We start from the raw sequence: 25,035 nt of genomic DNA, 5'->3' as shown, positions 1-25,035 counted from the left end.
AAAAGGGGAAACCGAGGCCCAGAGAGGCAGGTTGCCTGCTGGGGTCCCCCAGTTAGCATCAGAGCTGGGATGGGCATCCACACTGGCCTTCATCCTCCTGCCGCTGAGAGGGGGAAACTGAGTAATCAGAGGCCAACTGGCTTTCTTCCACTGGACTTGTCTAATGTTAGATTGGGGGCCAGGGAGCCCACAGCTTCCCAATGGCAGGAGCATAGGGGTGTGTGAGCATAGGGGTGAGTGTGTGTGAGGGTGTGAGCATGTGCACACATGTGTGTGCATGTGAGTGTGGATGTGTGTGAATGTGTGTGGATGTGAGTGTGTGAGTGTGTGGATGTGTGTGATGGTGTGTGAATGTGTGAGGGTGGGCATGAATGTGTGTGCACATACACATGTGTGTGTAAATGCATGTGAGGATGTGAGTGCGAATGTGTGTGCACGTGTAGGTGTGTGTTAGTGTGTGCACACGTGTGTGTGCACATGTGCATGTGGGTGCATGTGCATGCATGTGAGAGTAAGGTGTGTGCACATGTGAGTGATTGTGCACACACGTGCCAGTGCACACATGTGTGTGAGAACACATATGGGTGAGTGTGCACACATGCGTATAAGTCTGTGTGCACCCATGTGCATGTGTGCACACGTATGCATGTGTGTGTACACATGAGTGTGTGCATACATGTGAATGTGTGCACACGTGTGTGTGTGCACACGTTAGTGTGAGTGTGCACATGGAGTTATATTGGAGTGGCACATGCAAGTGGAGCAAATTGTTCATCAGTTTCTGGGTTCAAGTTCTCACCAAAATTGCTCTTGATGCCCCCACACAAAGTCAGGGAGATGGCACAGGATCTGAGGGCTCAAGATGGCAAAGGGAATGGTCTGGATGCCCATGGCTGGGCCAGCTCTCAGTTGAACCAGCACCACACCTCTTGAAGCTAGAGATGGAGTCTCTTTTGCCAAATCCTTGAAACTGAGCTGCCTTGTGGCTTCCTTTGCCAATAGAACAAGGCAGAAGTGGCCATGTGTCAGGTCTGAGCTGCTTCTGTTCTCCCTTGGAGCTCTGCAACCAACATGGACCACTCCTGGACCAGCCTGCTGGAGGATGAGACACATGGAGCGCAGCCAAGCTGGCCCAGTTGTCCCCACTGAGGCCCCACATATGCAGTCAAGGTCAGCAGGGCCACCTAGCTGACCCTCAGCTGAACACAAGCACATGGATGAGTCCTGCCAAGCCCAGATCAGATCAGGAAGGCTGCCCAGCCAACCAACAGACTCGTGAGCAAAAATAAACGCTTCTTGTGGGAAGCCTCTGAGGTTTTACAGAAATTTTGTGGCAATAGCTAAGTGCAACAGTCCGTTTCTTTATGGTGGCCTGATCATTGCTCATATCAGCAACCTGTAGGCCCAGACCAAGCAAGGTATGCTGAAATTTAAGAACTAGGAACAGCAGGAAAAAATGGAAATGTCCAGACTCTAAGCCCAGCACTAAGCCCTACCCTCTGATTGCCCAGTGCTGTGCTATCCCAGCTGATGACCTATTTCCCTTCCCTGGTGCTGCTATAGGCTGAGTGATTCTTTCCTTGCTTTTGCTTTTGGGAATGCTCGATTCTTTCCTGTTATTTACAAGTTTTTAGAATAATAGGTGTGCCCTAGCAATCTCCAAAGATGACCACAGATTTTTTTTTTTCTAACATGATGAGCCATGTGTTTCAATCCATTGCAGGTGTTGCTGCTATTATTATTATTATTGCAATTGCTCTCCTCCTCCTCCTCCTCCTCCTCCTCCTCCTCCTTCTTCTTCTTCTTCTTCTTCTTCTTGTTCTTCTTGTTCTTGTTCTTCTTCTTCTTCCTCTTCTTCCTCCTCCTCCTCCTTTTCCTCTTCCTCTTCTTCTTCTTCTACGGAGTTTCACTCTTGTCACCCAGGCTGGAGTGTAATGGTGCTATCTCAGCTCACTGCAGCCTCCACCTCCTGAGTTCAAGCAATTCTTCTGCCTCAGCCTCCCGAGTAGCTGGGATTACAGGCATACACCACCACACCCAGCTAATTTTTGTATTATTAGTAGAGACGGGGTTTCACCATGTCGGCCAGGCTGGTTTCGAAGTCCTGACCTCAGGTGATCCACCCCCCCCACCTCGGCCTCCCAAAGTGCTGGGATTACAAGCGTGAGCCACCGTGCCCAGCCATTGCTATTATTCTTGATGTTCTAATTCGTTCCTTTTTTGGCTATAATTTTGTCATTATGAGAATACTATATACGTGGAGTCATGCAGTATGCAATACTTTGAGATTGGGTATTTCACTCATGTCTTTGAAATCCAAATTGTTGTGTGTATTGAAGGAAAACAGATTGTCACCCCCAAATATGCCTCTTTGACATAAAAAGTATTTCAAGCTGAAGGCAATTAAGAAGAAGCAAATGTAGGAAAAGTTCCCTCTATCTTCTTCCTTTTCTGCCTAAAGGCAGGATGTAAATTCTACTTTGCTGAAGAAGACTCTAAACTCTTATTAGCCCAGAAATGGCTCCAGAGGAAACTGTAAGCAAACCTTACTCCATTAGTTTCTTTCCATATATTTAACTTCCCACCGTTTCCTGCCTTTGGAAGCCTAAAACTGCTTTCCTTTGTCCTGTCATTTCTCTACAAATCCATTGTTCTTTGGGGAAGATGCTATGTAAGCAGATTCTAAGCCACTGCCCTGAGTTACTTCTCCTTGAGGTTTTTCCCAGGTGATGTGTGCTGTGTGGGCTAATTAAACTGCTTTTCTCTTGTGAACCTGTCTTTTTGTTAAAGAGCCTCAGCTGAAAACCTATTTTAGCTTGATTTAGAACTGGCTTAGAACTGGTTTTTCAACAGTGAACACACATCAGGGACCATGGAACAAAAATGCACCCTGCCCTTTGCCAGGTTAAAAGATACTGAGAGCCAAAGGAAAATTATTATGAATGAAAAAAAAAAGACATCAATAACAAACAAATATGAAGATAGGTAGAGGTAAAGTTTTGCTTCCTCCACAGCCATCAATAGCTTGTTCCTTTTTACTGCTGAGAAGTATTCTGTTGTATGGATATAGCACAGTTTGCTTTTCCATTATCTATCCAGTGAAGAACACTCAGGTTGTTTCCAGTTTTTGTTTATTACAAATAAAGCTGCTATTCGCATTTCGTGTGGAAGTAAGTTTTATTTTCTCTAGGATAAATACCCAGGAGCAAGTCATATGCTGAGTCATATGGTAAGTGTATACTTTGCTTTATAATAATCAGCCAAGTTGTTTTCCAGAGTAGCAGTGCCATTTACATCCTAACAACATCTGAGACCTCCAGTTGCTCTGTTTTCACCAGCACTTGGTATTATCGGTATTTTTAATTTCAGCCATTCTAATAGGTGTGTAGTGTTATTTCATTGTACTTAATGGTTAATAACATTGAACATCTTTTCATACGCTTATCTGCAACCCTATATTCTCTTTGTTAGAGCCTCTGTTCAAGCCTTTTGTCCATTTTGTGATTAGATTTTTTTTTATACTGTTGAGTTTAGAGAGTTCTTTATATATTGTGGAAACATGTCCTTTGTCAGATATATTATTTGCAAATATTTTCTTCCAGCCTGTGACCTTTTATCTTAGCAAGATCTTTCACAGAGCAACTGTTTTTAATTCTAAGTCCAACTTATTGATTTTTTTCCTTTTGTGAATTGTATTTTTGGTGTCTTGTTTAAAAACTCTTCACCTAACTCTAGGTCACAAAGATTTTCCTCCTCCTACACCTGGGAATACTGAACACACTCCACATTGCTCCCCCTCCTCTGTGGGGGAGAACCGTGTCAGAGTTAGAGCTGGGGACTGGGAAGAAGTTGGACTTACAAGAATTCCATGGCCGAGGCACCGATTTAGAACCAGTTTTTTCAACAGTGAGCATACATCAGGAACCATGGAACCAAAATGCACCCTGCACTTTGCCAAGGTTAAAAGATACTGAGAGCCAAAGGAAAATTATTTATGAATGAAAAAAAAGACATCAATAGCAAACAAAAATGAAGCTTAGGAGTGAAGAGGAGAGGAAATGCTTGTTCATTTCAGTCTGGCAACAAGGCTAGGGTCATGGTCATGGAAGTTTCCGGGAGAAGGAAAGATACTGCTACAGTGTATCCCCTTGTCATTGAGACAGGCATCCCATGTCATCTATCTCTGTGCAAATCAGCTATTTCTTGGTACGAGGGTTCGGGGGTACATTGCTGGTGTGGATAGCATTGACACAACTGGTGGTAGCTTTGGCAGGGGCAGTGGTAGTGTTAACGGGGCCAGTTGTCACATTGACAGGGCCAATGTTAGCATTGACAGGACCAGTGGTAACATTGACAGGGCTGGTGGTGGTGTTGACAGGGCTGGTGGTGGTGTTGACAGGGTGAATGGTAGTATTGACAGGACCATTGGTGGCACTGACAGGGCCGGTGGTAGCATTGACAGGACCAGTGGTAGCGTTGACAGGGCTGGTGGTGGTATTGCCTGGGTTGAAACTGAATATGGTTGGAATCACTGCCACATTCTGAAAGACAAAGGACATGTGGTTGTCATCTTCCTCTGTAGTAAACAACAACAATGGCCATAAATTTTTTCTTCCTCCTGTTTCCATACCCTTAGGTAGACCCTCTCTCCCTGATGCTGGGCTTGGTCATGTCACTTTCTTTGGCCAAGGGGGCAACAGTAAGTGTGATCTGTACAGTGTCTGCCCATTGGAGCTTGCTTTCTCTTATTGCTCTTTGGAACACTGAACATAAAGACTGGTCTGCCTGCTGGATAATGCAAGACAAGTGGCCCAGTTGTCCCTGTTGATTGCCAGCTTGCAAAGAGCCAGACACCCATGTGGGACTGCCCAATATTATCCAGCCACCAGGCAACTCACCAACTGACTGCAGACTCATGGCAAGCCCAGCAGAGGTCAGAAGAACTGCCCAGCAGACCCAGGGAATCAGGAGCTAAATAAGTGGTTGTTGAGTAAGCTATTAAGTTTTGGGTTTGTTTGATATGGGGCAAAAGCTAATTGATGTAGAAATTGGCAGCTAGAAGTAAGATAACAATAATCCAACACATGCATTGGGTTTGGGACTAGGTGGCAGGTGGGGCTGGAGAAGCTGTGAGTAAGCCTCTAGCAAAGGCTGGAAAAGTGGTGATCTCACTGCTGAAGGAATCTGGAAAAGGGGAGAGGAAACTGCCACAGCAGACTGGAGAAATGATTTCCCATGTTATGTAGTGGTGGAGTGCTGTTGTACTTCAGAAGACAAAAATATGCATCTAATAACTTTTGGATTTGGCTAAGGAGATCATCAGGCAGAATAATGAAAATGTCATTTGGGTGCTTCTGGTTACATATGGTAAAGTGCTGTGAGAAAGTGAGAGGATAAAGAAGGAATGATTTAGTTTGCAAGTGGTATTTAGAGGCAAAGAAGAGAGCCCAGGACTTAATGAGTTAGAAAACAAGATTGTCTCTAATTTCCAAGGTCCTCAATGGATAAATAACATTCAAAGTAAAACTAGGCCTAAGAACAAAGATCAAACAAGGATGTGTCTATACAGCCCTTTGTTAAGACCTTTGAAAGGCTTAATCAGTGCTTATTAGACCCTTTCAGCTAGACAGAAATGCTTCTAAGAATCTAAAGGTATTGGTCTCACAGAAGCCTAATCCCAAAATAGACATTGGTAGATTTAGAGCAAGAGGGTGTCTAGAACACAGTCTTAGGTGTGGCTCTTATCAGATGGTGAAAGCCATAATCTGATACATAAAACACCCTTGGAGTTTTTAAGGGAATTGTATTAGTAACAGGATTACCAACTTGGACCAAATCTGACTGAAATTGCTCAAACTGCAAAAAGACCTTTGGGGCTCACTCTTAATATGGGAAGCAGATTGAGAAACCAAGGTGGAAAATACAGGCCTTTTCTTATGAAAAAAGAAAACATGTTTCTGAGGGTAGAACCAAGAGTCCAGAGGGTGGAGTCAAGGTCCTGGAAAACAATGAATTAGAAAGCTCCTCTCAGGAAGCAATAGAAAACAATGGCATGGGCAGAGTCTTCCAGAGAGTCAAATTGACTCCTAATCAACAATGTGCACATGTACCCTAAAACTTAAAGTATAATAATAAAAGAAAAAAAAGAAAAAAAAAAAAGAAACATTCTCTGCCCCCAGGGTAGGACAATACGTGCCTCATAGGATTTCAGAATTATTATGGAGCAGTGACAATCTTGTGCTTCTGTTCTTTCCTTTATTGAATGGGGAAATAACAGAATTCTATTTATCCTATTTTTCTCTCACTAAAGTATGTTGGATATATGGGGACAGAACTTGCTTTTAGTTCATGGTTTCTGGATCAAGAAGAGCAATACACCCAAATCCTCAGTCACATCTAGATCTGATTTGGATCCTAGACTTCAAGCCTGATGCCATGATTAGATGGGACATTTGGGCATCCAAAATATGGGTTGAGCATACTTTGCATCTTGGACAGCTGTGAGTAATTTGTGGCCAGAGGAAAGAGTGTTGTAGACTGCAATACTGGTTACAAATCCTTATATTCATTAACCTTTGCTGGGTGACTTTGTAGCTCCTCTTATCAAGAGGTAGAGGTGTTGCTCCACTCGTAGAATCTGGGTTCGGCCATGTGACTGACTGTGACCAGTGGGACATTAGCAAATGTGATGCAAGCAGGGACTTAAAGTGCTTGCCTGTGGGAGCTTGCTGTGTCTTGCTACTCTTGGAACCCAGCTCCCCACGAAGAAGCTCAGGTGAGCATACTGGAGGATGAGATAACATGTGGAGCAGAGGTGAGCTATTTCACAAAGATCCCTGGAGACCAACCATCCCCAAGCTAAGACACAAGGGTGAGTTCATCTGAGGCCAACCGAAGAGCTACCCACTGATCATAGCCCAAGCTGATGATGCACAGAATAAAGAGCTAAATAACCGGAAGTCACTAAGTTCTGGGGTAGGTAGCTATGCAGCAAAACTTAACTGATATACCCTCTCTCAGGACTCATTTCTCCAGATCTCTGGTTACCTCTTGCTATAGCCCACACCCAACTCCAGAGCATGATCTGATTCCTGGAACAGAGTCCAATGCTTACCTCAAATTGTCTGCAGCAGGTAGCCTGGCACCCAAAATGTGAGACCACACAAGTGAGGATGAACTCCAGGAGGGCAAAGGGGAGAAGACCGCCAGAAACCGCCTTTGAATATGTCTAAAGGCAAAGAGAAATGGAAGGCATTTAGTCCTTCAGGTTGATGGCCTAGGTGACAGTCCACATTTGGAGTGCCACACACCTCACCTGGAAGGCCTGAGACCCTCTCTGCATGTGGCCCTTTGGAACAGATGCTTGGGTCACCCATTTTATATGCCCTTGCCTTACCCTCTTAGTCACTGGCCTGACTTCCAAATGCCAGCACCTGCATTCCTTTGCCTCAGGGCTCTCTCTGGCCTCTGAAGCCTACTTTGCTGTTTGCACAGGCTCAAAGTTCCAGGAAATGAGTGCCTCTTGAGAACAGCCCTCTCTCCATGACTGTCAGGGTCTGGTGTATAAATACCCCAGCTCTCTTACCTCTTAGGTTGGTGTTTGCTTCCTCTCCCAGATAAACTACTTGTCTCAAATTCTGCTCCGGGGAGGAACCCAAACTGAGACATTTCAACAAGTGCACTGGCTAGGAAACCCTGTATGAGGGTCTGCGCTCCTTGCCTGAGGCCAGGGGATAGACACCAGCTAGGTCAGGGTCATTAGCTCTGTCTGGCTCCTGGCTTTCTCAGCCCTCTTCCAATATCCCTGCCTCATACTGCCCTTGACAGGTTGGGATGGGACCTCAGAGCTTCAAGGGATTCTGTCAAGACAGAAACTAAGGCAGGATTGAAGGGGCCCCAGAGAGCTCAGTGTGCTCTGGGCCTGGTCCCTGCCCACAGTAGAGTGGAAGGGATCACTGAGCTCCTCTCATCCCTACACACTCTTTCTCTGGAGCAGAGGGTGGGGATCCCAGGGCTTGGAATGCCTGTTGGAATCCAGTGCCGTTGTGCTACACTGCACTAGTATGCTCCTTGATGACAGAGGTCCTGATTGCCAAATGACCACCTGTAGGATTTGTAGCTGTTGTGCTCTTGGTTCCGCATGACCACAATCCACTCCCTTGTTGGGACATCCTGTTGCATCCTGTTGGACTCCAGAGGCCAGCACCTTGCTGCCACATCCCCTAGATACCAAGTTACACCCTGTGCATCAGGCTTCTTCCTGGGGCCTTCAGGGAGCTCTCCCCTTAGGGACTGCCCTCACCCCTGTAGACACGTCTGGTTTAAGACCCTGTGTCCTGCCAGCCTTCCCTTGCCCACTTGGTTAGTCCCGAGAGAGCATCAGATTGCAGCCAACTGTGGAGCTAGCTACTCTCGATCTTGTTCTTCAGGCCTCCTCAAGTACTGTGTCAATGTTACTGATGTCCTTCCATGCCTGCTGCCTGATTTTCATTTGCATGGCTTCACTTGAGGGCTTCCTTTGGCCACAAGAAACTCCTTTGCCCATGAGCATGGCAGACTGGAAGCAGTAGGGAATTGATGCCCCTTAGGAGCAGTTTTTGATCAATGATTGAGGGGAGTTGGTGGATAAATACACCCTCACTCCAGGACAGGGTGTAGCTAAGGCACATATCATTCCCTGGCTACCAGGGCCCCTGCAGGTCCACCTCCAGGGGTCCTTGCCGGATAATACGTTTATAGTGCAGCTTCCTCTCCTTGTTTGTCTTACTTCTTCCCTCCTCTAGTGAGGTTTCCTAGAATAACCTCTGAAATACACGACTTGCACCTGAATCCTTCTCTTTGCATCTGCATCTGGAGGTCCCCGCACCAAAGACCAGAACTAGCATCAGCACCTCCTGTTTGTGTGAAAGGCTATCCCTCGAGAGACCCCTAGGGGCAGGTGATCTTGTGAGTCTGAGTGTGGCAGCCGCCTAGGCCGCTTACCTGGTCACCTGCTACCTCCAAATAGAGAATAGGATAGGTACGAGGAGAGGTCAAGTGGCTATACCTCTCTGAGTCTCAGTGTCCTCACTGTGAAATGGAGTTTATCATGGCCACCTCAGAGGGCACAGGGTTTTGGTGATGGTTAAATAGCTTATGGATGTAGTGGTTGTCATACTAGGATGGAATTCTGAGGCAATTCCATTCTGCTCTGGAGGCAACCTCAGAAGCCCTCCTGGTCCTTTGGCAGCACGGGGCCCTGGCAGTCAGATGCTCACCGTCACATAGTAAAGGCTCAGATCTGTAATGATAATGAAGATCCCGGCAAAGGCGAAGAGTGCGCTGATGATGTTGAAGCTGATGCTGCTGTTCACCTGCAGGAGAGGAGGGAGAGGAGAGAGGGAGCCGAGTCTGAAGAGTCTGAAGCCTGGCTTGTGGGGACTCTTGGGAAGTCGGAGAAGAGAGAAGGCAGGGCAGAAAAGAGATGGCTAGGCAGGGTGGAGAAGCATTTATTTTAGCGATAGTGAGGTGAGAAAAATCATTGCTTTTTTTTTTTAACTTTTATTTTAAGTTCATGGGTACAAGTCCAGGTTTGTTTCATGGGTAAACTTGTGGCATGGGGGTTTGTTGTAGAGATTATTTCATCACCCAGGTATTAAGCCTAGTACCTGTTAGTTGTTTTACCTGATCCTTTCTTTCCTCCAAACCTCCACCCAAAATCATTCGTTAATCAATGTGCAGCATCCTTCTATGGCAGGGACTGGATTTGTTTGGGAAAATTTCTTTCAAAGCAGCAGAGAGTAGGCAATGAGATTCAGAAAGAGATAAGGCAAAGATGCAGAACTACTCTGCAGAAGAAGTAAGCAGAGATCCCAAGCTTGAATTGAGGGAAGGGAGTCGGGGAGACTTGGTCCCTGTGGTGGAAGGCTGGGGCCAGCATCCTGGCAGGATTGGCTGGGGAAGGTTTTCAGAACCGGAAATTCTCATATTCAACTTTGAGGGGTCTGCTGCTCAGTGCTGAGAGGCTGAAGTCCTCTAATTATTCATTATCCATCCCCTACTCAAGCTGCTTCCCTTTAAGAGGGTTATGGGGATGAAGAGAGAAAGGTGAAAGAGAAAGGGACCGTGTTCTACATTAGGGCTGAGGCCAGGACAGCTGTAAGATGTATAAAGTAGAAACGGAAGTTGAGATTTCAATAGAAAGTCAGATGTCAGAGCAAGATAGGACTAGGAGACCCCCACGAGTCAGCAGACACCTTAGGGAGAGCATTTGACTTCCCAGGGGATATGGAACTTCCCAGTCCTGTTGGGATATGAACAGGTGGTGTGAGCTTGGTTGATGCTGGGGTGTCTGGAGGACTCTGCTCTTCCTAAAGGGGGTGAAGCAAGGCAGACTGTGGGGCCACAGGAGTTTGCCTTGTAGACTGGAGATTGGTAATTGGGAAACCCTCTGTTAGACACCCAGCCCCTAGCTGACCTACTGCTTTCCCATCAAAAGGCAGAAGAAAGATGACAAGCCATGCAGAGAAAGTGGAGAGGGGAAGGAGGACCTAAGAAGGAAGGCGATGAGAGAAGGGCCATTGTGGAGCTCTAAATTTATCCCTAAGCTTCTTAGAGGCTGCAACAAAAATCAAAACATGACCAGATACTTTGCTGGATGCTGAGACAGAGAATAAATGCCCCAAAGGTGCAAGGGAATTCTGGGCCCTGTGCTCTTGGTTGGGACTTTAAATTGTTCAAGGCAGGTATTGCTCTCACTTTTCTAGGTCTACACAAAGAGGATCGTAGAAAACATCTTAAAGAGATGGCCGAGATGCACACACATTTTCGTTTGGCTCAGGCCTGGCTTTCTGCTTAATTCAGAGCACCCATAAGGCACTGCGTGTAAATACTCATGAGTTTCCCAAAGAGCTAAGTTTTTGAATAGTAAAGTGCAATAGTTAAAAAAGAACAGCTTTGGAATCAGAGGGCTCTGGGGTCAAATCCCAGCTCTGCCATGTACTCACTGTGTGATCTTAGGCAAGCCATCTGACCTCTCTGCTCCTCAATTTTCTCCTCTGAAAAATGGGGATAATACAGCTTCGCAGAGTGATGGGGATTGACTGGAATAAGGTATGGAAATGCACTGCACCCAGGGTGAGGGCCAGGCCACACCACTACTGTGAGTCTCCTTTTTTCATGTTTGGTAGAGAGTCAAATTCTAACATTCAAGGATCATCAAAGACAGCACTGTGACTTACCACACAAGGACTGGGGTCCTTTGCAGCCCATACTGAGAGGGATCCAGACACAATATACTACGCAGACAAAAAAAAAAAAAAAAAGAATGACCAGTTGTGCAGCATGTTAAAAAAGACAGCTGTCCACTCAGAGATGCATTTCTCAATCTTTATGTTCTATGCACCTTATTTCACAAAATGTGCAAATCTGTTTATTTCCTCCCAACATTTTTACTATCCCAATGGTTAGGCACCAAATATACTAAATACGATGATACTCAAACTCCTGTGGGTCTAGGCTAACACCTTCCTTTCCCCTAAAAACCTGAATTTTGTCCCAGGATGCTGTAAATCTCATTATTATTATGTTTTGACTGATTCTCCTTGAGTCCACTGTCTGGACATATCATCGCCAAAATGCATTAATTGCTCATTTGGCCTCACGCTGCCCTATCCTCAACTGTGATCTTGGAAAACCAGGGGCTCAGTAGTGTGGTGGGTGGAGCCTTGGGGCTGGGAGATAGGCGACCTGGGCTGTGGCCTCATCTGCTGTGGTCCTGGACCCAGCTAGAGGGTCCTCTTTAGCACTTGATGCTGCTGAGCAGGTGATGGAAACATGAACATCAGAAGCAGTAAGAGCTCTGTTCAGTTATGAGAGCCCTGAACTGAGGGGGCCTGGGCTCAGGACGTTCCTCCAGCACTTTCTGGCTATGAGGATGTGGTGGTGTCATCCTCATAGCCAGAAAGTGCTAGAGGAAGATCTTGAGCTTCAGTCTCCTCATCTGGCAAATGGGCATACATGATGATTCCAGCCCTCTCTATCTGCAAGTGGGTCATGTAGTTCAAGTGAGAGAACAAGGGTAGGATTATTGATGGGGGAGAATAGGGGCACTCAGGGGTTTTGCTAGCTCTCTTGAAGCTACCCCTCAAAGGAACTCACTTCTTCCCAAACAAAATGGCCAGTGGGGGAAAAGAGCCAGCTGCATGCAGATACAGGATTATTCCATGTATATGCGTTTGTAAACAAGCAAAGCCAAGCCACTCGTTGCTTAGGCATATAGGTAAATATGATCGGACCATAAAGAAAAGCAAGGGAGGCTGGACGTGCTAGCTCACGCCTGTAATCCCAGCACTTTGGGAGGCCGAGGTGGGTGGATTATGAGACTAGGAGTTTGAGACCAGCCTGGCTAACATGGTGAAACCCTGTCTCTACTGAAAATACAAAAATTAGCTGGGAGTGGTGGTGCACGCCTGTAATCCCAGTTACTCAGGAGGCTGAGGCAGGACAATTGCTTGAACCTAGGAGGCAGAGGTTGAAGTGAGCCAAGATTGTGCCACTGTGTCTCAGCCTGGGTGACAGAGTGACTCCGTCTCAAAAAAAAAAAAAAAAAAAAAAGCAAGGGAATGAAAAACATTAAATCAGCCAGCCGCCGTGGCTCACGCTTGTAATCCCAGCACTTTGGGAGGCCGAGGCGGGTGGATCACAAGGTCAGGAGATCGAGACCATGGTGAAACCCTGTCTCTACTAAAAATATAAAAAAAAAAAAAAAAAAAAAAAAATTAGCCGGGCACGGTGGCAGGCGCCTGTAGTCCCAGCTACTCTGGAGGCTGAGGCAGGAGAATGGCGTGAACCCGGGAGGCGGAGCTTGCAGTGAGCCGAGATGGCGCCACTACACTCCAGCCTGGGCGACAGAGCAAGACTCTGTCTCAAAAAAAAAAAAAGAAAAGAAAAACATTAAATTGAAAATAGTGGTTACCTCTCGGGGCATAGAGGGGATACTTATAGGGATTTAAAAATTTAAAAACCACGGATGATGCTTTGTTTTTTAAGTTAGGTGGTGGACACGTAGGTGTTCATTTTTTAAAACTTTAATTTAATTTATTGTTTTTAATCGTGGTAAAATACACACAACTTAAAACATACCATTCAACCCCCTTCAAGTGTTTGGTTTACTAGCACCAAGAAAATTCATATTGTTAGGCTGGGTGGGATGGCTCATGCCTGTAATCCCAGCGCTTTAGGAAGCCAAGGTGGGCAGATCACCTGAGGTCAGGAGTTTGAGACCAGGCTGGCCAACATGGCGAAACCCCGTCTCTACTAAAAATACAAAAAATTAGCCGGGCATGGTGGCACATGCCTGTAATCCCAGCTACTCGGGAGGCCAACACAGGAGAATTTCTTGAACCCAGGAGGCAGAGGTTACAGTGAGCTGAGATGGCACTACTGCACTCCAGCCTGGGCAATAGAGCGAGACTCCACCTCAAAAAAAAAAAAAAAGAAAAGAAAAGAAAATTCATATTGTTGTGCAACCAGCCACCCCAAGATCTCCTTTTATCATCCCAAATTGAAACTCAGTCCCCATAAAACACTAACTCCCCATTACCCTCTTACCCCAGCCCCTGGCAATCACCATGCTGCTTTTTCTATCTTTATGAATTTGACTACCCTAGGGACCTCATCTAAGTGGAATTGTACATGTGGGTGTTCAATTTATTAATATTATTTAAGCTCTGCAAGATGAAATATACTGAATGGCCTCCTGGTAAATGATTAACATCTGCCTTATGAGGTGGCAGCACTGCAGGGAAGGGCCCTGATTTGGAGCACGTGTTGATTTCCATGTCATATGTATACCCAACATGGCCAACTTCTTGCTACCAAATGGTTTGACAATCATTTTACATAATTCCTGGAAATTTTGCAGTCGGCTCCCATAACTGGTATGGTAGGTAGATGCTGTCTATAGCACACAACTTTACGTACTCTGAGTTACATATCAGGTATTTCTTTTTTTTTCTTTGAGACAGGCTCTCACTCTGTTACCCAGGCTGGAGTGCAGTGGTGCGATCATGGCTCACTGAAGCTTCCACCTCCTGGGCTCAGGTGATCCTTCCACCTCAGCATCCCAAGTAGCTGGGACTACAAGTGCACACCACCACACCCAGCTAATTTTTTGTATTTTTGTAGAGATGGCGGGTGGGGGGAGGTCTTGCCATGTTGCCCAGGCTGGTCTCAAACTCCTGACCCCAAGTGATTCACCTACCTCGGCCTCCCAAAGTGCTGGGATTACCTGTGTGAGCCACCCTGCCTGGCCTTATCAGATAAATATCTCATAAAAGAGAACCCAGAGAGGGTGGAAGAGGTAAAGAACATGATAATGAGTGTTTGTACCCAATAGTTCCCTAGAGGCTGGGTGGGGGGTATGGGAGATGGGGAGGGTGGTGGTGGGAGGGAGTGTTGCTGGGGCAGGGAGTTGATATAACCCTTTGCTGTATCTGCAAGTTAGAGGCTGGCTCTAGTCTACAGAGTCATATTACTGGGAATGGGATTCCATGCTCCTTCTTCCTCCACTTCCTTCTTGTCCCAGTCTGGTGACCTAGGAAGGAGACCATATGGCCTTGTACTCACGGATAATCCTCCCCAGAGCGGGTACCCTGACAACCAGGTCACAAAAGGATAGTAATACAGCACAGGGTTAATTGCAGAGAAAATGTGCGTCAGGCCGATGAGGATCTGGATGGCCTGCAGGGAGAACAAGTCACTGTGAGAGAGCAGAACTGGGGGCCTGTGGGCTGTGGAGCTGTGCTTTGCACCCTGGCTGTGCCCCAGAATCACCCCAGGGGTAATTGGTGTTGGGGGCTCATCCCAGACCAAATGGATACAAATTTGGTTGAGGGTAGGGTCCATGCCTGGGTGTTTTTTTAAACACTTCACAGGTGATGCGAATTTGCACTCAGGCTGAGAATCACAGGCATAAAGGAAAGGTAAGACAGCCTATAACAGAGCAAGAAACGTGTTCCCTTTAGACTGAGCCCACAAGTGTGCAGAGACACGGGCCGAGCCCGGGTTGTGGCTGAAAACCACCTGGCTCCTGTCCTGGCTGCAGCACTGGCCGGCTGTGTGGTCTCCAGCAAATATCCTCTCTGCCTCAGGGTTTCCTTATTTGCAGGGAAACCAAAAATGTCAAATCCTAGAAAACGTAGCATTCCTACACGTGATGTTAACATCGTTCTCAGATAGTTGTTGGCCGAAATTCATGTGATGAATCTGATTTTTCCAAAATAGATGATTCTGATGATTCAGACCATTCGATGTTAGTTCTATTTAGAAATAACTCAAAGAAAGGTCTTTATATTTTATTTTCACTCTGAAAATCAGCCAGATTTGCTTCAGCCTCAAGAGCATGTTTGAGAGGCTACATATTTGCAAGATAGGGGTAACAGTATCCAGCTTGCAGGGCTGTGGTAGAGATTAAAAGTGCCTATGAAACTTGTAGCCCATTTCCTAGCATGCAGTAGGTGTTTCTTTTTTTTTTTTTTTTTTTTTTTTTTTGAGACAGAGTCTTGCCCTGTCGCCCAGGCTGGAGTGCAATGGCGTGATCTTGGCTCACTGCAAGCTGTGCCTCCCAGGTTCACGCGATTCTCCTGCCTCAGCCTCCCGAGTAGCTGGGAATACATGTGCCCGCCACGCAGCCAGGCTAATTTTCTTTTTGTATTTTTAGTAGAGATGGGGTTTACCATGTTAGCCAGGATGGTCTCAATCTCCTGACCTCGTGATCCGCCCGCCTCGGCCTCTCAAAGTGCTGGGATTACAGGGGTGAGCCACCACGCCAGGCCTGAATGCAGTAAGTATTTCAATGCCCTCTGCTGACTCCATTCATCTTCCCAGTACCGATATTCTCTTTGTGGCCTCCTCTATGACGTCCCCACAGTTCCCCTTGGCAATGTACACAAGGGGAGATCCTCTGTCCCCTGCAAGTCCTGTGTTTTTCCCCTTCCTCCCTGCTTTTCCTCCACTGTTGCCACTGTCTGAAATCTGCTTGCTTTACTCTCCTCCTACTGAAATCCTGTCCTTCCCTTAAGGACCAGAGAGATTCTTTTCCTGAGCCCCCATCCAGGATGAATCCCCTCTCATTTGGGGCTCCTACAGCATTTACCACTGGCTTCTCTGGGCCTCAGTTTCCTCAGGGATCAAATGACTAGCCTAGGGCAGCTGCTTTCTGTCTTCCTGGTCCATGAGTCTATGAGTTGGTGACAGACCTGGGTTTCATATGAATATCCCTTCCTAAGGCGACATGCTTGGCTCTGTCTACAGGCCCACTTTATCAGTATATTAATGAACCCCGTTCCCATTTAGAAAAAAAATAGTGCCGCTCGCTGCCAGCACTCATTTAATTTTATATAAACACACTCTTGAGGCTGAAGCAAATCTGGCTGATTTTCATTGTGAAAATAAATGATAAAAACGGTTTTTTGAGTGATTTCTAAACAGAACTAACATTAGAATTGTTTACTTCGGGAACACTGGATTCATCAAATGAATCTTCGGCCAACAACTGTTGGAGAACAATGTTAACACCATGCGTAGAAATGCTACATTTTCTAGGATTTGACATTTTTAGTAATCGAGAATTACTGTATTTTGTAAATGGGAATACTACTACTAAAAACAGAATGCTATAAATAGAATGATGTCTCTTGCTTCCAAGGTCAATATGCTAGAGCAAGGCGAAAGTTATAATAAAAGGGAGATATTGGCAAAGTTATCTCGGGCTAAATACTGCAGCTGCAAGTGCTGCTGGCGAATATTCTTGGGGCAATCGGGAAAAGGGCTAAGAGGCACTCATAGTTTCCTTCCCAAAACAAAATTGTAATTGATTAAAGATAGTCTGCAGTTTTGGCTTTTTGGCTTTTCATTTTGTTTGGCCAGGTTCCCCAGATATTTACTCTGACTTAATTCTGTTTTGACAAATTTTGAAATCCTTCCAAAACATCTTAGAATAATTGCGAGCCAAAGTTAACAAACCTTTACCCAGTATTAATTAATAATAATGAGTCATTGTAATACAAGATGATAATTACTACGCAATATCATAGACCAGCTTTACCTTTTGGAGGATTTCCGCACACATTTATAATCTCTCTTGATGCTTGTGACCAGGATTTCCCTCTTTTTTTTTTTTTTTTTTAAAGACTGAGTCTAGCTCTGTAGCCCAGGCTGGAGTGCAGTGGCGCTATCTCGGCTCACTGCAAGCTCTGCCTCCTGGGTTCACGCCATTCTCCTGCCTCAGCCTCCAGAGTAGCTGAGACTACAGGCACCCGCCACCACACCTGGCTAATTTTTTGTATTTTTGGTAGAGACAGGGTTTCACCATGTTAGCCAGGATGGTCTCTATCTCCTGACCTTGTGATCTGCCTGCCTTGGCCTCCCAAAGTGCTGGGATTACAGGCGTGAGCCACCATGTCTGGCCTGACCAGGATTTCTATTCCTGATTGCTGTTTTATAGAATTTAGTTCAGGATTTGATTTTGATTTGTTTGGGAGGCAAACAACGCCTTGTTCCTGGCACAATCTACTTGTCTACCCAGGATTAAATAAGGAGGAATGGGTCCCCTTCCTGCACCTGTCCTTGTCTTCCTGCCTCCAGGAGGCAGTTTGTAACTTCTCAAAGAAGCCAGACAATTTGCACTTTGGGCAGCCACGATAACTTATGCATGTCTCATGGCAATTGCCAGAAGATATTGTAATTATGACAGCTGCCATGAACAAAGACCCTCCTTCGTCTTCATGGATGATGTTTTGGTTATCTCTGAGTCTCCAGCTCCTTGCAGGGCACGTGCAGTGTTGAATGGATGAGTGCATAGAGTATGGGCATCTGTGACATGCCAGTCTCCATACTAAGAGTTGGCCAGGCATCCAGATCCAGCCAGGCATCTGGCTTCTGCCTCAAAAACAGAATTGAATTGAGCTTTGGAAGGTGCTAAATGAAACTGGAGGAGGCAAGAAAGAGGCAGAGGCCCCCTTGATTGAAGAGGAAATCACAAAACCTTGGAGCTGGAAGGAATTTAAGAAAGCTGAATCTTCTTATTTTAAAGATGAGGAAATGGAGGCCCAGAGCGAGGAAGAGATGTCTGCAAGGCCACTCAGCAAATCTAGCTGGCCTGAGACCTGGATTGCCTGACTCCCTGCTCAGTGGTCTTTTTAGTGGAACTATTGCTGACCCATGCCCCTGATAGATAGCTGGGTAAGGTGGGGAAGTTCACTGATTATTCAAACCATTATCCCCCAAACCATGGGTCTCCTTGGGGAGTGGAAGGAAGACAAGGGAGAGGGGCCAGCATCTGGGTGATTGTACTGGGTCCAGCCTCCAGAAACTGCCCCCCACACCCACTCCATCTCCCCTTTACCCTCTCAACACATTCCCTTCCTCATCCCAGAGCACTAGACGAGGGCTTATGAAGTGACCCAAATCGGAGAGAAGGAGAAATCACACTCACCCCTAATGTTCTGACCTCCTCATTTATGAATTTCTTGAGATTAAATGAAGTAAATGATGCAAATGACGTGTCCCACTGGGATGAGTTTGAGGTGTGTGTCAGCCCAGGGTTAGCATTCAGAGGATTCTGAAGGTCTCCAGGCCATGTCTGGAGATTCGTGGTTCCCTGTGTGTATTGGATCACTCCAGGCACCGTCTGCAAACTGGCTGTTCCCACTGGATACTGTCGCTGATACCCAATGGGTTGACTCTGTACACCTGCTGCTGAGTTCTGGTTCACCACGAGTAGATTCTGTAAGTTTGCTCTTCCTGTATCACACTGGATTACTTTTGGTGAGATTGGGTAAGTGGTCACCTCTGAAGGCTGCAGATGATTTCCAGAGGCCACAGGGTTGCTGGGCTGGATGACGTGAACATTATCTGGGGCAACAATGCCAGGTACACTGTTGGCTCCAATCACCTGTTCGGTCATGGTGTACAACTGCTGCAAAACACATAAGAAGGTGCATTTCCCTCTTCTGACAAAATGAATAATGCATCTTATCTCATTCTTATCTTTAGTTTCATCTTCATTAAAATAAGGATCACCTAGCATGGTACCAGACAAAATAAACTTCTTGCCTTTCTTGGCAAGAACACACTGTTTTCCTTTTACGGATTTGGATTTGCAAGACTAGGGTTTCCCGAGGCTACTTAGCTTCTTGTAGACCTTTTGTTCACAGTCTGGATGGTGGCTTTGCTTAGCCCCCTGCAGTTGGCATTTTAATCTGCATGCCTTGAGTTTGTTGAGTGGGCACAGGCTACCTCCCCATCTTGCCCCCTGCCCTGGCAAAGCTGATTGATCTGGGGTGAACAACTGACCCCAAATGCTCTGGTAACTTCTTTCTCCTGGGAATTTGGAACTGGACCCAAGGACTACTGTGGGATGGGAGGCTAGGCAGAGTTGGAGGGGTCACATGTACGTTGTGTGCAGGGGGAGCAGAGAACACCAGTTAGTAGAGTGAAGAGAATAAAGCTGAGAAGCATTGGGGGAGGGAGAGATAAAAGAAGAGGAGAGAAGGAGAGAGAGAGGGAAAGGAGAAGGGGGAAGGAGAGAAAGAGAGAGCGAGAGGGAAGGAGAAAGAAGACACATAGACACAGACAGACAGACAGACACACACACAGAGAAAGAGGGAAGGAGGGAGGAAGACACAGACACAGACAGACAGACACACACTCACACACACAGAGAGAGGGAAGGAGGAAGGAAGACAGATACACAGACACACACACACACATACACACACACAGACAGAGAGAGGGAAGGAGGGAGGAAGACAGATAACACAGACATAGACACAGACACACAGACACACACACAGATACACACGCACACACACACACATACATACACACATACACACAGATACTACCTTGGTCCTTGATGTCCTTTTGACTCTCGGTTCTAGTTTCTTATTTGCCCCAGCTGTACTTCTGTCCTTGAAGTCTATAACTAGTTAACTCATTTATGGGTTTAATTTAATTAAGGCATTTTGTGTATGATTTTTCAACATTAATTGGTTTCAGAGCAAAAAAACAGACTGTCTTTCCCAGGCTTCTTGGGTGCCCTTGACATCCAGGAGGAACCATGGACCAAGTGGCCTGGGAATGATCATCCCTTTCAATCTCTTCATGGGTCTTGTCCATGTTGGTGTTGGGATTGCGACCATGTAGAAATTTTGTTGCATTTTCCTTGTGTTTAAACCATTATGGTCCAGGGTCCTAGAGATTATGACAATGATCAAACCCTTAATAGCCTGCAGTTTCTACTGAATCTTGAGCATTAGAAAAAGTTGAGAAGGGAATCACTTGGGGGGAGACCTGGGATATTGTCCCGATTTGATGAGGACTGATAAGCTGGACTTAGAGAATTGCTTAATTTTTTGATGCTGGTGAGCAAGTGTGCAATGGGAGGAGGTAGGCATGTAGCCCTCAGAACATTAAAGATATTATTAGATGCGAAGATATCCCATTCAGATGAGAGATAATGTTACTAGTGTACTTTACTTGTTAATTGTTGTGGCTGGTGGGCTTATCCCTTTACTTAAATTATACAGTCCTTACTGGCAAGACACCAAATCCTATGGCACAAAATAACGTGTGCAGGACCCCAGAAGTATGTTCTCAGGAGGCTTTCTGTCCTCACTAAATCACAAGTACAAATTGATCCCCCTGTCCCAGCTGCATCCTGAGTGAGAGAAACACTCCAAATTGTCAATGGACATTTTGAGTTTGGTGCTAGCTGATGAATTGGCATTATTTAATATTAATCATCTATAAAGTAAACTCGAAAGCAAGACAGTATCAGGGTTAAGAGCTCAGACAGCCCTAAGTCCACTTCTCAGTTCCTTCATTTATTAGTTGTACGACCTTGAGCAAGTTGCATACGCTGTCAGTTTCTTATCTATAAAAGGTGCATAATAGTGGCACTTTCTCCAAAGGGTGTTTTGAAGATTGAGAAAACTGCCAGCATAGAACCTGGCACAGAGGGAACAGTTAACATTTGTTCTTTGTTGAAAGGTAGAGACCACCCATAAGAGAAGGGCCATTGTTTAGCAAAGTCTTGGAACCAACCCAAATGCCCCTCAACAATAGACTGGATAAAGAAAACGTGGCACATATACACCATGGAATACTATGCAGCCATAAAAAAGAATGAGTTCATGTCCTTTGCAGGGACGTGGATGAAGCTGGAAACCATCATTCTCAGCAAACTAACACAGGAACAGAAAACCAAACATAAGTGGGAGTTAAACAATGAGAACACATGGACACAGGGAGGGGAACATTACACACTGGGGCCTGTCAGAGGGTAGGGGGGCAAGGGGAGGGAGAGCATTAGGACAAATACCTAATGCAGGTGGGGCTTAAAACCTAGATGACGGGTTGATAGATGCAGCAAACCACCATAGCACATGTATACCTATGTAACAAGCCTGCACGTTCTGCACATGTATCCCAGAACTTAGAGTAAAAATAAAATAAATAAAAATAAAATAAAATAAAAGTGTTACCCCAATCTTAAAAAAGAGAGGGGCCATTGTTGTGAATATTTTTCCTAATTGACCCCAAACTATTAGATTTAGTATTAATAGCAGAGGATCTCAAAGTACGGTCTCTGGACTAGCAGTATCAGTATCACCGGGAACTTGTCGGAAAGTCAAATTCTTGGTCCCCTCCCCAGAGCTACTAGAAAGTCCAGGGGCAAGGATCAGCCATCTGTGTTTCAACACACCCTCCAGGTGAATCTCATGCTGCTGAAGTTTGAGAACCACTTTCATGCAGAAATGCCCTACACTTCTCCTTTGTGGTTTCACTTCTTTTTCCTTGGATCCCAACAGTTCAAAATATTGGTTATATAAAGCTTCAGAAAATTCCCAGCTTTTTCCTTATTTTAAAATCTAGCTGGTCTCTGAGGCCCCTTTCCATGCTACTCTTCCATAGGAAAAACAACTGTCACTGGTCTGACACCTGATGGCTAAGGCACTCACCCCTGTCTTCTCACTCATTTTGATCCGACCCGCCTCTTTGCAAAGTAGGGAGACCAAGGCTCTGAAAGTGGAATAACTTGTCTACAATTATGCAACCCACAGGAATAGATCTGAGACTCAAATTTATTTTTTTCTGACTGCTATTTGCATTTCACTATGTTTTCATTTCCCAGAAGAAATGTTCTACCAGTGACATATGGATGGTGGAATGTTCAGCTGCATGAATGGAGGCTGTGCAGGCAGTGTGAGCCACTTCTGCATTAGACCTTGACATTCCTTGCTTTCTTGAAGAATAACAGATTTCCCAGGAGGGTGGTTTAGAATAACAACTACAGCATCCTTGGATGTTGATGCCTCATAACCCTGTAGATATAAGGCAGTTCCCCCAGCAATATATTATTGTTATGACCATTTTTCGGACAAACTCTCTGAGGCTCAGAGAGGTTAAGTGCCTTGACCATAGTCACACAGCTAAGAAATGCTGAAGTTGAGATTTGAAATACAAGAATTGATAGTCTGCCTGCCTTCAATTTTCATAATGAATACTGTGCTAAATGTTATACTCTGCTTCATGATATTAAAAAATTAATCATTTCTCTCTTCCTTTTTTTCAGAGGACTCCTTCTTTAATGTGTGAAAAACAATACAGCCATAGACCTGACAATTGGCACAAACAGTTGGGTCCTATGAGGGATGTTCCTGGGACCCCTGAGATTCTACCTCCCGTCAGGAAAATGTCAGGAACAAAGAGAGTGGTTCCGCCTGTAATCCCAGCACTTTGGGAGGCCAAGGCGGGCAGATCACGAGGTCAGGAGATCGAGACCATCCTGGTTAACACGGTGAAACCCTGTCTCTACTAAAAAATACAAAAAATTAGCCGGGCGTGGTGGCGGGCGCCTGTAGTCCCAGCTACTCTGGAGGCTGAGGCAGGAGAATGGCCTGAAACCGGGAGGCGGAACTTGCAGTGAGCCGAGATCGCGCCACTGCACTCCAGCCTGGGTGACAGAGCGAGACTCCATCTCAAAAAGAAGAAGAAGAAAAAAAAGAGTGGTTCCATCAGAAGCCATTCCACCAGTTCTAGATTGAGGTCCTAAGTAGACCTGATCACAGTGTGCCTACAGCTGGGCTTAGGGAGCAAGGCAGCCAGAAAATGCCTAGCAGAGTCTCCAGCCTTCTATCTTAAGATTGCTGCGTCCATGCAGAGACAGGAGCTCAATTTGAGAACCTGTTGTGACTCTTCAGTTACTTCCCAGCCTCCCAGCACCTCCAAGGATGGGTGGCTGCACGCCTGTCTTGCTGGAGGGCACTACCCTATGTCTGAACCCCTGATTCCTTGTGGTTCTCAAGAGACACTTCCGAGGGACTGCCTAGGTCCACGTCTCTGCTGGTGCTATCTAGGCCCTGTCAGAGTCTTGCGGAAGAATTCACAGAAGTCTTACCTTGTGCTCCTGGGAAGTCTTTGGATGCTCTTTCTTCAGGCTCTGTGGGTTTCTGCAGCCTGATCTAGAAATTCTGGTGCTAGCTGATGGATTGGCACTATTTAATGTTAATCATCTAGAAAATAAACTCAAATTAGGTTTCTCTTTCAAGCTCCAAAGTCCTCTTTGCAGTTTCATTTGGAGTCAATACGTCTATTCTCTGGCATCCACGCTGAGTTTATTTGCCCCTCAGAGTATTTATGGCCTTGGCTAAAGTAGGATTCCATGGGATCTCCTTCCAAAGTTTCTCTTTGAGAAAGTGAGAAATCCAGAAGTGGGTCAAGATTTTCTGAGCCAATAGATTTCCCTTATAAGCAATTAGTGAGCATTTATTGAGTGTCTGGTGTGTGCTAGGTGGTATGCTAGGATACGAGGTGCTCTAGAATTTGCAAGGAGTTGACGAGACAGAATATAACCACTGTTGGGATAATTCTAGTGCAAGTGTGGATAGGAACAAACAACTATTCAGTCAGACCATCAGGGATGACGTGGCTGGGAGATGTGTCAAAGGGATGGGCTGGTCCTAGGAGGTTTGTCGAGTGGCTGGACATGGAATTGGACATCTAACTGAAGTTGGACATTGAAAGAAAGATTGGATCAAAGCTGCACTGAAGGCACAGTGTATTCCAGAAGAGTGTGAACCAGAGGTGTGGGAGCATGTCCAGATTCACCCCATCCTCCAACGCTCATCCTGAAGCCTCTTCCTCCACAAAGCCTTCCCTGAACTTTACAGTCAAACTAAATCTCTTTGGAACCCACATGCCCCAAATGTGAGCTGCCTGTGATGTTTGTGTGTGTGTGTGTCTCCAATTTTTCCAGCCTTATAGAATCACCCTTTCCTTTAGTTTACATGAACTGGCTAAAGCCGCCATCCTATATATAGTGGCTCCATTCCCAATAAGTTGGAGGATTTCTTCATGTAGATTACGCTTTACATAGTCAATTTCCTTGCTCAATTTCCTATACACTCCTGATCTCCCTCACATCTCCCCTTTCACGGCTGTTTGTCCACCCCACATGAACTCAGTCCTGGAACACATCTCTTGCTGTGGGTTGAAATGGAACCCTCCAAAAAGATATACTGAAGTCTTAACCCCTCATCTAGTATCTCAGAATGTGACTTTATTCGGGGATAGTTTCATGGCAAAAGTAATTAGGTTAAAAGGGGCCCTAATTTACTATGACAGGTGTTTTTGTAAAAAGGGGATATTGCACAGACTTGCACACAGACAGAAGCCTGCATGAACATGAAGGCAGACTCTGGGGTGATGCATCTATAGGCCAAGGAGTGGCCAAGATGCCCACGGACCACCAGAAGCCTGCAGGGAGGCCTGGAATGGAGTCCTTCACAGCCCCAGAAGGAGCCCACCCTGCTGACACCTTGATCTCAGACTTGCAGTCTCCAGATCTGTGAGACGATACGTTGAATTAACAAGCCACCCAGTTTGTAGTCCTTTGTTATGGCAGCACTAGAAAACTCTCCCTTCCTTGATTTTCCTACAGCTTTACTCACACAAAGTGGTTCTGTGTAGCAGAATTTTACTAAAGTGTAG

The 25,035-nt window shown here is 45.7% G+C and overlaps 1 protein-coding gene across 1 annotated transcript; it reads right to left on the bottom strand.

The window, feature by feature from the left end:
- Nucleotides 1-3,158: 3,158 nt before the first annotated feature.
- MS4A18 (membrane spanning 4-domains A18) lies at nucleotides 3,159-23,518 on the bottom strand. Its single transcript, XM_024930961.5, has 7 exons — nucleotides 23,444-23,518; nucleotides 18,476-18,958; nucleotides 14,608-14,721; nucleotides 11,220-11,276; nucleotides 9,258-9,353; nucleotides 7,115-7,228; nucleotides 3,159-4,541 (listed from the first exon to the last, which is right to left on the bottom strand). Exons 2-7 carry the CDS (start codon nucleotides 18,944-18,946, stop codon nucleotides 4,197-4,199), a joined length of 1,197 nt encoding a protein of 398 aa, XP_024786729.3. The 5' UTR covers nucleotides 18,947-18,958; nucleotides 23,444-23,518; the 3' UTR covers nucleotides 3,159-4,196.
- Between the last annotated feature and the right edge of the window lie 1,517 nt (nucleotides 23,519-25,035).

This window comes from Pan paniscus, chromosome 9 (genome assembly GCF_029289425.2).
Source record: "Pan paniscus chromosome 9, NHGRI_mPanPan1-v2.0_pri, whole genome shotgun sequence".
NCBI classification, from domain to species: Eukaryota; Metazoa; Chordata; class Mammalia; order Primates; family Hominidae; genus Pan; species Pan paniscus.
Note: the sequence above shows the minus strand (reverse complement) of the source record. Positions and strands in the feature narration are given on the sequence as shown.

Bases quoted from the DNA above. Each gene is read 5' to 3' on its own strand.
- MS4A18 (XM_024930961.5), bottom strand. From the start codon at position 18,946: ATGACCGAACAGGTGATTGGAGCCAACAGTGTACCTGGCATTGTTGCC. The intron at 14,722-18,475 runs GTGAGTGTGATT...TTCTCCCTGCAG, and splicing joins AGGAGGTCAGAACATTAGGG to GCCATCCAGATCCTCATCGG. The intron at 11,277-14,607 runs GTGAGTACAAGG...TTGTCTGCGTAG, and splicing joins CGCTCTGGGGAGGATTATCC to TATATTGTGTCTGGATCCCT.